Raw genomic sequence first — 13152 nt, 5'->3', positions numbered from 1 at the left:
AAACACAAAGTACTAATATTATATAACATTATACTATTTGATTTAGAATAAGAACTTCATTAGTGAAATACAAAAGAAACTAACGAATTTGTTTAGTTCACAGTTTTTAAAAACAGTCTGACACTCACCACGAGTTTTCCTATGACCATGATCAACAGGAAGACGACAACGCACAGGTATTTTTCAGCTTCCTGCATACACTCCCACATGTTCTCGATCCACTCCCCACAGAGAATGCGGAAGACCACCAGGAAGGAGTGGTAGAAGTCCTCCATGTGCCAGCGGCGGACGCCTACGTCTTGAGGGTCACAGTTCTGTTGACCAGGTTTACGTTTTTCAGAACAAAATTTAGAGCCAAACAGCTGCATGCCAACTACTGAGAAAATAAAGATCACAATGGCCAGAACCACAGTCAGGTTTCCGAGGGCTCCGACAGAGTGTCCTATTATCTTAATCAGTGTGTTTAAAGTTGGCCAAGATTTGGCTAACTTGAAGACCCTCAGCTGTAGAAACAGACAATGGACAAACATGGAAGAAATTCCAGTTAAGGACAAATTCTGTCCGTTCAGCAACAAAACAAATAACATGTTCCCAAACCATGGTATTTATGACTTTCAAAAATCTTTCCAAAACCAAATCCATACTGAACAGTGTCACCAACACCACACCCCAATCTAAGACTCACCTGTCTAAAAAATGTAAACATTGTGTTCTAATTATTTTTAAGGGATAAAGACTTTGGGGTCATGCAGATGGAGTTGAGCATACATGTCTATTATGTAAAATATATATCAGGGGTCAGAAACTCAGGCCTCAGGGCCAAAGCCAACCTCTAGCCTGTTTTTTGTATGGCCTGAGAGGTCAGAACGATTTTCACATTTCTATGTGGTGGAAAGACAATCCAGAGAATATCTCACTACACATGAAAATTGCAGAGTAAAAATTTCCACACTTGTAGAGTTTATTGGCATGCAGGCATGCCCATTCATTCTCAGATGTCTACGGCTACCATGGTGTGACGATAACGAAGCCGGATGGTTTTGACAGAAACCAACATGACCTGTGAGACTGAAAATATTTCCCATCTGGCCTTTTACAGAGAAAGTTTGCTAACTCCTGCACTATGTAATTCAGATCACCAGTCTGAATCTAAACTTTATGATAATGAGGAGTGCCATATGATGTTTTATACCCAGAAGAGAAAAGGCAATCAGTTACTCAAAACATGCACACTTTTGCCAAAAAGAAATTTTAGAAAACAGTAACCTTAGAGAAAACACAGCAACTAGTTTCATAGGTTATTTCTTTATTAACTTTCGATGTAAACTCTGGTTTAAGTCCCAAGTACAATCCTGTGAAGGGTTAACTATTTGGGGTTGGAAATATTGCAGGTCAATAAGTCTTATGATCCAAGAGAAAGACCACCACTGCCTCCTCGGAGCAAAGCTGGGAGAAACTGTGGTTCTGGTCTCACTTGCAGATCCCACCAGCGTTCCCGGCCGAAGCCTGTGGCTCGCCTGCGCCCCCACAGAACCTGAGCAGAGCAGCCTCACCGTGCCCGAGTTTGAGCAGTACGCTCTCCCAGCATATCCCAAGTATAGAATGTACACTTAGGGAACCGAATCAGATGTCTCACTCTACAGGCTTAGGAACTCTATCCATGCCAAAGTAGCCTTTGAAATAGGACCAAAGCTACCTTTTGTGGTTTCCCTATTTCCCACTCAGATGCTATTTCTCTCTGACTTTCTAACCATCCCTCGTATGGGCTTGGTCACACTCTACTTTGCCTCATCGCCATTCCTGAGCCTGTCTCGTATCATCCCTGAACTGCAAACTCCTTGAAGACGGTGCTTTCCTCATCTCTGAGCTTGTCCTGCGTGAGCTAATGCCAGGTGCTCTGCCAAGGCTGCCAGGATGCCTCCACGGTTATGGCATGTGGAATGTGGCACTAGGCGCCATGAGGAGGGACTTGTGAGACAGCGCGGGCTGGCAGCGCGGTCCAGGTCCCTCTCCTGCGCTCTGGAGTCTAAACCCCCTCGGTGACCTCTGACATGAGGGTGCCTGGCTCAGAGCTCCGTGGGGGAAGAGATCACTGGAGGGGTCACACACACAGCAAAGGGCAGAGTCCTGACACCATAAGGCACAATTTGGTTGCCTAGAGGGTCACTTGGTAGGGGGGAGGGGGGAGGGGAGAGTAGGGGTTGGCTGAGAGAAGAACCCCCCACTTCCAAGGATATTAAAAACCTGAGGGGGGGGGTAGGTGGGAGAGGAGGGGAGGAGGGAAGGAAGAAAAGGGAGGGGAGGAAGAGAGGGAGTACATTTTGGATTCTCTGGTTAAGATAAGATGAATTCAAGTTTAATCCAAAATAGCCACTGAACTCACCTAAGATTCTTTTCGATCATGGCTGTTAAGTTATTCGGCAAAATAAGAAAATTAGTGCCTTACCACTCTAAAGGAACGTAAAACTGGCCAATTTTTCTGTGTCACCACATCTGCAAAACTCAGAAGAGCAACAACGCTGTCAAAAATGTTCCAGCCTCGGCGAAAGTAGTGGTAGGGGTCGAGAGCAATGATTTTCAGGCACATTTCTGTCATAAAAATGCCAGTGAAAACCTACATTGAGACAGGGAAGAGTGAGAAAAGGAAGCTACCTCGTTCTGCACACACACTTTTAAGAATGATCCCAGGGAGTTACACAGGTTACAGAGAAATAAAATGCATTTCTGTGGTTGCACAATGTGCCTTAAAATCCATGAACAAAAGACATTTAACAGCATGAACTCCGTTCTACCTTTGCTCTCCCTCCACCCCCTTCCACGGTGCCCAGACCAATGTCACCAAGCTCCCAGACATCTCAGGATGGAGGAAAAACACTTCTCAGCCTGTTGAAAGTAAGACAAAGCTGTCTCCTTGGTAGGTGGCAGAGTGATAAGAAGTGTCGATCAATTCCTCTGAATTCTTTAAAATATCAATAAAAACTCCAAAAAGGGGAATTATACAACAGCACTAAAAATTAAAGATAAATATTCCTCCATAAGCCAGAATCCAGGAGGCGCTCAGCTAACTACTCAATCTTAACACCTCGATCAGAAAAAAATTAAAAGGGGGCCCAGAGCAGAGAACTGAAAAATATCATTAAGAACAGAAAAGTGTCGGCCCTGGTCGGTTGGCTTAGTGGTAGAGTGTTGGCCTGGCGTGCAGAAGTCCTGGGTTTGATTCCCGGCCAGGGCACACAGGAGAGGCGCCCATCTGCTTCTCCACCCCTCCCCGTTTCCTTCCTCTCTGTCTCTCTCTTCCCCTCCTTCAGCCAAGGCTCCATTGGAGCAAAGTTGGCCCAGGCGCTGAGGATGGCTCCATGGCCTCTGCCTCAGGCGCTAGAATGGCTCTGGTTGCAACAGAGCAACGCCCCAGATGGGCAGAGCATTGCCCCCTGGTGGGCGTGCTGGGTGGATCCCGGTCAGGCGCATGCGGGAGTCTGTCTGACTGCCTCCCCGTTTCCAACTTCAGAAAAATACAAAAAAAAAAAAAAAAAAAATGTCTTTGAGCAATTCACTTAGAGGATAAATCTTAGACTGATTATGATCGAAAGAAGGATTAGTGAATTGGAATATAATCCTAAAAACTCATGTGAAATGCAGGGCTCTTCACTCCAGAACAAAATATCAAAGAATTAAAAGGAGAGCTAAGAGTAACAGGAAGTGCTAAATTATGTGTCTTGGTCTTGTTTTTGATAATTAAGAAAATAAGGACTTGAGAAAATTGCAAGTGCTGAGCAGAGCTCAACTGCAAGTTAAGCAGAGCTCAGTTCAAAGCTATCTCTGTCTTCTCCATCTTTGCAGAAGACAAACCCGAGCGTTTCCTCACAGCGAAGAACGCAGTCTCCGTCTCAGACACACAAATAACAACGAAAATAACAACGGTATCAAAATTATAAGGTAATATAAAAAGGGTTAAAGTCTTTTAAAATGTCAGTTATAAGATTATCCTCCACAATTCTGGAAAAGAAAAATGACAACCTATTAATGACTAAATCTTCTCTATTAAAAGTAACAGATGATCTGTTTTTATAAATAATTCAATTACTTATGATATAATTTTAAATTCCTAAAATACAATTTCAATGTAAGTTAAAATAAGAGGATTAGTAAGGATAAATCCATGATAGGCAAATAAAAAGAAATCAAGGGTGGCAAATGAAATTCAAAGCTCATATCTATCTTTCCCCTTTAAACATTGCTGCCTGCCCCAGCCCAGTGCCGCCGGCAGTGCCTAGAGGCAGGCAGTGCTGTCTGCTCTAGTTCATCGTGCTGGAGTGATCCTTGTCTCCTTTTGACATATTGTCTTTCTCCTTTCACCTTCAGACTTTGGGTGTCTAGCCCTACAGTTTCTGAAGCCTTGGGACCACTGGTGTTGCAATCCAATTAAATTGTTATACATGCGCTTCTTGGGAGCTCAATGTTCTCCCATGATTAGAGCAATCCTGAAGCCTAGAGCGTCCATTTCCAAGTCCAGTGGCAGAGAACTCCATCCGCCAGCTTAATCCTGGTCCACCATCAGGGAGGGAGTTCTGGATGTGTGGTTTAAAAGTCGAGGCCCCCAGGCCTCCCTCAATCAGCACCATGAGGGCATAATGAGGGGTGGCTGCCATCTTTGTATTGCATGTCTAGGGAATGGTGCACGTGGAATGGAAGCACAGGCGAGGTGGCCAGCTCTGTGTGTTTCTCATCAATTTTCAGGAGTTGGGGTGCAGCTGCTGCCTGTGTCCTCAGACACCAACAATGTCCCTGTGCTTCCTTCTGCCTCTGGAGAGGGTAAAGAAGACAAATCACTTAACTAGTCTGCTATGACTGCAAAATGCAGCTTCTCCTCAACATCCGGGATGTGTCTTTGGTGGGAAACCTGAGAGAAAGGTTTTTGTTGCTTTCCACAGTTGGACCAGCTGATGAAGTGATGGACAGACCACCTTTGCAACTGCAAAGCCCTGTCCAAGGGATGACTCCAGGTTCTCTGGGGACCCTCTGGAACTTATCCAGTAACTCCCCCCACCAGGAGCTGCTGAAAGACGGGTCTGCTGACCCTGCTGAGGCAGGAAGCACGGCCATGAAGCAATAGCATTCTGCTCCCAAGTGAACCGAGGCATCAGCCCATTCTTGGAATACCTGAGCAGGAGATAGCTGGGTGCACTGGCCTGGAGCCCAGAAGGCCTCACCGGTCAGAAGGTGTGTTAGGTTTAACATTCAGCATGGAATCTAATGTGATCCATGCACACCCATGGGGCATCTCTTCCCAAAGGCAGTGTGGGGAAAGGAACTTAGATCAAGCTGCCTGGAAGGAGAACCACCTGGCCTTGGATTGTATGTGGTCTTACTGTAGCCCCGTTCCTCCCAGGGGGAATGTGGAACTGAGGTTGAGAGCTACCTGTCTTCAGTTCTACACCATCCTAAACCTGATGCACAGAAGTAGCTCTATGGACCAACTCCTAGTTGAATAGCTACAGTGGGTTTTCATCAAGGTAAAAAAAATGAATTAGAAAAGACATCCATCCATCCACACATGCATTCATATATACTGCCTGGAAATACTCGGCAAAGCTAAAAATGATTATTATTTCCAGTAAAACCATAGGAAATGAGTTCCCTCATACTTCCTTCCTCTGTTATTTTCCTTTATTTTTAAAATAAAATTTTAAAAGGGTGTATTGCTTTTTAAATTAAAAAAAAACAAAATAAAGCTTTAAGAAGAAAGAACTAGACATGCTGGTAAGATTTCTAGTCCATTAAATCACTAACTAATTAGGGTAGAACATTCAGTTGGTAATTATTTGTTATTTCTGATATTTGGGAAACTAATTATCTTTTGGGTGGGGGGAACGGCTTCTGCAGGAACTATGAGAAGTCTGGTCATTTACCTTAGTTTTCCCAATGTAACAGACTAGCTCCATCCAATGAGAGAGATGCCGAAGCAGGCTCAGGTCTGAAACCCTACCCCCACCCCGCCCCACCAGCCCAGACACGCCTTCCAAGAGAGCAAACCTCCCACAGCTGCCAGACCCCTACTCATCTTTCCAGGGGAATAACACCTAGCAATGGCAGTCACATTATTGTTTGACAAACGATGTCATCAGTATCATCAGGGACCATGGTACTCATTACTATGGGCCTATGGATATGTTTTCTTAATTATTTAACCCAAATAGTTGACATGTTAAGATATCTACTTGCGCCTGACCAGGCGGTGGCGCAGTGGATAGAGCGTCGGACTGGGATGCGGAAGGACCCAGGTTCGAGACCCCGAGGTTGCCAGTTTGAATGTGGGCTCATCTGGTTTGAGAAAAAAAAAAAAAAAAAAGCTCACCAGCTTGGACCTAAGGTCACTGACTCAAGCAAGGGGTTACTCAGTCTGCTGAAGGCACATATGAGAAAGCAATCAATGAACAACTAAGGAGTCCCAACGAAAACTGATGATTGATGCTTCTCATCTCTCTCCGTTCCTGTCTGTCTGTCCCTATCTATCCCTCTCTCTGACTCTCTCTCTGTCCCTGTAAAAAATAAAATAAATAAAAATAAATAAAAAAGATATCTACTTGCTTCTGGGTTACCACTGGATGACTCTTTAGTGACTAAAAAGTCACTTTAACATGCTAGAGTGGCCCACAGAGGACCCACGGACACTACTGAACTGGGTAAACACAGAACCCTAAAAGTCATCTTTCCCTTTACTCCGCTTAAGGTGACTAAAGAGCTAGGTTAGGTTGGGCCACTCACAAAATGTTTAGACTTTAAAAGGGAGAATTCAAAGTTTGAATTATGTTTTATACTTTAAAAAGCCTGAAGTTACCAAATTTCCTGTAGTCAACATCGACTCAAAATCTTTGTTCATATTGTGATGCTCCATGGCCAAAAAGACAGTGTTGATGATGATGCAGACGGTGATGGCCAGCTCAGTGAAGGGGTCGGTCATCACGGTCCTCAGGGCCTTCTTAAAGCACAGCCACCACGGGCTACAGTCCCAGATGAGGTACTTGGATGCCAGGTTTTCCCCGCATGGGAAGCAAGGCTCCTGGGATTTTTCTTGTTCTGGAGGAGGAGAACGAGAGAGCAGGCGAGGAGTTGTCTCTGAACCAGCCTGGCTGCTCCGTGCCTGAGTGCACTCCTTCCTCCCTCTTTCCTAGGGTCTCTGTGACAACACGTGATCAGCTAACAAGGACACTGACTGGAGTAGCCAGAAAGGTTTTCCACATGCAACTTCCTTGTGGACAGTCAAGTACATGAAGTCTTTATACTTGTATACAAGTCTTTATACTTGTATTATGAACCCACGAGAGACGGACACAAGCCCACGTTATGCTCACTCAAGGCAGACCATGCTGACAGCTGTAACAGGGGCACAGGAGCTATCAGGGTTCAGAGACAGGAGAGAAGATAGACAGGAGCACCTGTTTGCTCAGGTCCCAGAGCAGCTGCACCTCTGGTTTCCCTGGCACTGTTTCGGGGTCTCACGCAAGCCAAGGGAGGTAGGAGCAAAAATGCTAAGTGACCCATTTGACGCTCTCCTTGCAGAAACTGGAGTCCTGCCCTTGAATACAAACCCTTTTAGTTAGGTCCCTATAACCTATTGTTTACCAGGTCTGTCAGATGGATCTAGCCTGTCTACACAGGTCTTCTATCGTCCAGGCCAGATTCCTAACCCTAACTTCAATGACAGCTGCCACCTACTGGAAACGTCTATGTCCACTGTTCTGGGCTAACTATCCCTGTTACTAAAACCTCCTGTGACTGCCTGGCCTACGCAGGAGGTTCCGTCTGTGCTCTTGGTCCTATCTAGCTGGTTCCCATACTTGGCTTACAGTCTCCAAGAAGGCACGAGAAATCACTCTTTGCAAGAAGTACAGTGGGCTGCAGAGAGCTTCTGGGGGGCTGACGAGAGGGAGAGCGGGAGGACATCATGGCGATTAGGCTCTCCCCTGGGCTGGGAGGCAGAACGTACCCTGCATGGTGATGGTGAGGATGCTGACCGCGCTCAGCGCCCTCTGCCGTTGAAAGGGGTCTCCGTGCTCTTCACAGAAGTCCACCGACAGGTTCTGGGACAGTCGTTTGGTTTGCTCTAGGAGCTGTGGCTGTAAAAGAGGACATGGTGGGCCTTGTCATGGAAGCTGCCTCTCCCTGAAACCTCACAGACTCCTGAGTTTCAGCGCCACGTACAGCAAAGATGTTCAATATTTTATAATGGGTGGACTCATTTCAATATCATGGCATGACAAATGTTCACTTTTCTTATTTCATAGTTAATAAGTAGGATAAAAATGGTTTGATCACTCATAATTGTTCTGTATGAACATTTCTAGAGGCCTACCTACAGAAAATGTTATTTGTGATTTATACATTGTCAACCAAAAGCAAACAAAACTTTACAGAAACTAATGTGCAAGGATTCAGGGTAAGAAAGCAAACAGAGAATACGATTTGGAAACACTGTTTGCAAGGGGCAGGTAAATTTAGAGAGGTGCTGTGGGGCCAGAGAGTGAAGTGCCCTGAATGGCGGCCTAAATAGGTTGTGAAACAGTTAGTAACTGAAAAGAACAGTCAAAATGAGTATCACAAAACCTATGTACTAAACCTCAAGCACTTTCTCAGGTTATGCTTTACCTAAACCCTAAACTCTCTGGCAGTTAAAAGACATAAACTTCAGCTATCCAGGAAATTTGAGAAACAATGACTAATTTCCCAAAAGTTCTGACCAACCAGAGCTCTAGAGGGAACTATCCCTTTGCGATAAGCTATTCGAAAGGCAACCTGTAATCTTTCTATAGCTCTTTCCCGTTCTAATTTAAGGGAACAGACACTTTATATTAGGTGTTTGGGTCTTTGGGGAACAAGGAGAAACTTTCAAAATATTAAATGTTTGCAGTCTCTTCAATATGCTGTGGTCCGACAGCAAAGAAGCCTCTAAACACTGTCCCTGCACCAGAGAGCCGCTCACAGCAGTGGACAGGGTCCATCCAGCTCCTTCTGCAAAGGCGCCTCCACTCCCTCCCTCCCACCCCCAGACATGCCCCTGCTGCCCGCTTCACCTACCTGCTAGCCCAGGAAAGTGGCTCTAGCCATTACTCCCTTGGCCTGTGCCTTCAACATCTTCCCTGTTTCTGACTTCTCTCTCCACAACTCAAACATGTTTAAACATCTCCCACCTTAATGATAAGAATGGCGCCTTTTTTCCCACTGCACATCCCCCATAACTTTACTTTGGCATATCCAATTGACTTCTGTCTCTGCTTGGATGCCCCACAAGTACCTCAAAATTGACAGTCCAAAACTAAACTTGCCATCTTCAATATCCCCAGAACAAGTTCCTTTTCTGTCCCAGCAAATTCCCCCCCACAAGTCAACCAACAAAGCCACAAACTGGGCACCATCCCTACCCTCTAGAGCAGGGGGTCCCCAAACTACGGCCCGCGGGCCGCATGCGGCCCCCTGAGGCCATTTATCCGGCCCCCACCGCACTTCCAGAAGAGGCACCTCTTTCATTAGTGGTCAGTGAGAGGAGCATAGTTCCCATTGAAATACTGGTCAGTTTGTTGATTTAAATTTACTTGTTCTTTATTTTAAATATTGTATTTGTTCCCCTTTTGTTTCTTTACTTTAAAATAAGATATGTGCAGTGTGCATAGGGATTTGTTCAGTTTTTTTTTTATAGTCTGGCCCTCCAATGGTCTGAGGGACAGTGAACTGGTCCCCTGCGTAAAAGTTTGGGGACCCCTGCTCTAGAGCTAATCAATTGTCAAGTTTTATCTTCTGGAGAGCACTGTAATCTGCTCATCTCTCTTCACTCCCCCTGCACTAGCTACTCTCACCTCTTACTGGATTACTGCAACAACTTAATTGGTTGACTCTAGTCTTGCCCTCTGCCAATCCTCACTCTTCAATGCAAAACTGGAAACTTGGTCATATCACTATTTTGCTTAAAACTTTTCAATGTTACTTAACCGCCTGACCAGGCAGTGGTGCAGTGGATATAGAGCATCAACCTGGGATGTGGAGGACCTAGGTTCAAAACCCTGAGGTCACCGGCTTTGAGCGCAGGCTCACCAGCTGAGTATGGGATCAAATACATGACCCCATGGTCACTGGCTTGAGCCCAAGGTCGCTGGCTTGAGCAAGGGGTCACTGGCTTGGCGGGAGCTCCCAGTCAAGGCACAGATGAGAAAGTAATTAACAACTAAGGTGGTGCAACTATGATTTGATGCTTATCATCCCTCTCCCTTCCTATCTGTCTGTCTTTCTGTCTCTCTAAAATAAATAAATAAATAAATTTTTAAAAATGCTGCTTAACCCCTTGCTGTCAGTGTAAAAAGGTGACCTGCTTAGCTTGGGTCCAAGGCCTTCTGTGACGGCTCCCATCTTACTGCTACAGCCTCTTGTGACCCACCCCTTCAGCCTATCACACGTACACAGGCAAGTTCTCTACTGGGTCCCATTCTCCTGCTTTCCTTTGCTTCTAAGCCTCTGCCTTTGCGCATGGTGTTCTACCTGTCATGTTCAATTTTTCCTTTGGCTTATTAATCCAGCTTTGCAGCTCTGATACTGCTTCCTCGGAATTTTTTCCTGATCTGCTCCTCCCTCGCCCTCACCAAGTCTGAGTTGGTTATCTGAAGTAGATGCTGTTATTGGCCTCATCCATATGTCCAGTGCTGGATTCAACCGGTTCACACTGGTTCAGCAGAACTGATACTGGATTTTTTGTTGAGTTTGGCAAACCAGTTGTCAAAATGGCACTTGTAATCAGGGTTCTCTCTAAGGTGGGCACCTGGGCAGCCACTCAATGTGGAAATCACAAATTTACATTCCTTACTCTATTAATGTTCATCTGCGCAAGAGCATATTATATAAATGCCCGTAGTAATGTTCATTCCGTACGTAGGTGAAAAAAACTTGACAGAACTATGCTTGTAATATTTACTTATTCATTTCATAAAACTCATTATACCTTTGATGAAATATTACATTTTAATTCCTTTGCATTTATTACTTTGTAAAACATATAACATAAAGAGAAAAAGTGCTAAATAACCACAGGGTAACAAGCTGTTATTTGTTTTAGCTTTGTGTTATGCCCCAGATTCAAGAAGCAATATGGAAATATCTTACATAACAGTTTTATTGTTTTTTTGTCAGGTATTATTTAATATTTTTTATTAATATTTTAGAACTTTCTTATAACATAATCTAGTTTTGAATACCTCTTATATTGTTCTTATTTAAGTATTAAATGCATGAAATAATAAACTACCTTTCTGCATATTGTTTTCTTATACTTAAAAAGGTCATCAGAGCAGAGAACTGGTTTTTAAGCTATCTGAATCCCACCACTCCATATATCTTTGGGCCTCAGCTGAGGGCTTTCTCTGGTGACCCAAACTCCCCTTTGTCGCAAGTCAGAAATGCAGGAAACTCACTGTCTCCGGACCCCAGCAGTCCTGAACCAATGATGGACCAAAGCTGGGGTATAAATACTCTAGCACCCCCTCCCCAGGGAGGTTAGACTCCACGTATCGTATTGTCAGGGGCACCGGGCTTGAAAATGCACTTCCGCTGACCACCCTCTCGTCCACGTACCTCTCCTCCCCTCCGCCCTCCGGGCTCCCCGGGGTCACTTTCTCGATACTCTGCCTGCACTCTGCCGCCTCAGGGTTTGCTACTCTGCCTGCACTCTGCCGCCTCAGGGTTTGCTACTCTGCCTGCACTCTGCCGCCTCAGGGTTTGCTACTCTGCCTGCACTCTGCCGCCTCAGGGTTTGCTACTCTGCCAGCACTCTGCCGCCTCAGGGTTTGCTACTCTGCCTGCACTCTGCCGCCTCAGGGTTTGCTACTCTGCCTGCACTCTGCCGCCTCAGGGTTTGCTACTCTGCCTGCACTCTGCCGCCTCAGGGTTTGCTACTCTGCCAGCACTCTGCCGCCTCAGGGTTTGCTACTCTGCCTGCACTCTGCCGCCTCAGGGTTTGCTACTCTGCCTGCACTCTGCCGCCTCAGGGTTTGCTACTCTGCCTGCACTCTGCCGCCTCAGGGTTTGCTACTCTGCCTGCACTCTGCCGCCTCAGGGTTTGCTACTCTGCCTGCACTCTGCCGCCTCAGGGTTTGCTACTCTGCCTGCACTCTGCCGCCTCAGGGTTTGCTACTCTGCCTGCACTCTGCCGCCTCAGGGTTTGCTACTCTGCCTGCACTCTGCCGCCTCAGGGTTTGCTACTCTGCCTGCACTCTGCCGCCTCAGGGTTTGCTACTCTGCCTGCACTCTGCCGCCTCAGGGTTTGCTTGGGAGAGAATGCTGTTCTCCCACAGCAATCTCGTCAGTCATCACAGTGAAGAGCGACTGCCTCCTTTTTAGTGTGTCTTCGTGGTCATTAGCTTGTCTTATACATCTTATTTTAGTGTGGTTATTAGCTTGTCTTATACATCTCAGGTATCTCCAGGGCCTACCCCAGAGCCAAGCAGATAGTAAACACAGTTTACACTTCAACCAGCTGCCTGTAAATAAATGGCTAATTGAATGGACACATGAGTGAAGAAAAGCATGTGCAAACGGATGAGTAAGTGAGTAAAAGAATGAATGAATCCTTTCAATTAGATTGACAACTTGACCTATCATTAATTCCTTGGCCAACACTTGCTTACCTTTTTGGGGGAATCTTCGTCAGAATCTGATCCTCGAACCTGTTCCTTCCCAGACTCTCTGAAAAAGATGGACTTCCTTTTCTTATTACCAAACAGTTTTCTCTTCTTTGGGGAAAAAGATGATACTTCAAGGGAATTAAGCGAACTTCTGTCGATTCCCATGGCAATCAGAGCCTTAGAAAATGAACAAAAGCAATTGAACAGATTATACCTCCCTACATAAAATGCAAATGACCTTGACCTTCATGAACGTTCTCTCCTCTTTTCTGGTAGCACTGCGCCGTGTGCACTGCTCATCACCTACTTGGAGTATGCTGGCTTTGCCATATTATCCTGGGGAACATGTCCTATTTGCCCTCAGGGACTGCAGCCCTCTGAGGCAGGGTGGACTCTTTCATATCTCTGTATCACTGACCCTTAGCAGTGTCCAGTGTGTGCTAGGCACTCAATAAATGTTTGTGCCTGTGATGCACATATTAAGCACTAC

General features: G+C 45.6%; 1 protein-coding gene across 1 annotated transcript in view; it reads right to left on the bottom strand.

The window, feature by feature from the left end:
- SCN11A (sodium voltage-gated channel alpha subunit 11) overlaps nt 1-13152 on the bottom strand; it is a 136233-nt gene that overhangs the window by 34611 nt on the left and 88470 nt on the right. The window contains exons 14-18 of the mRNA XM_066244425.1: nt 12666-12839; nt 7988-8117; nt 6839-7077; nt 2447-2614; nt 129-503 (exon numbers count right to left, since the gene is read on the bottom strand). Coding sequence (XP_066100522.1) covers nt 129-503; nt 2447-2614; nt 6839-7077; nt 7988-8117; nt 12666-12839 — 1086 coding nt within the window. The remainder of the gene's footprint in view (nt 1-128; nt 504-2446; nt 2615-6838; nt 7078-7987; nt 8118-12665; nt 12840-13152) is intronic.

Source organism: Saccopteryx bilineata, chromosome 10, assembly GCF_036850765.1.
Source record: "Saccopteryx bilineata isolate mSacBil1 chromosome 10, mSacBil1_pri_phased_curated, whole genome shotgun sequence".
NCBI classification, from domain to species: domain Eukaryota; kingdom Metazoa; phylum Chordata; class Mammalia; order Chiroptera; family Emballonuridae; genus Saccopteryx; species Saccopteryx bilineata.
Note: the sequence above shows the minus strand (reverse complement) of the source record. Positions and strands in the feature narration are given on the sequence as shown.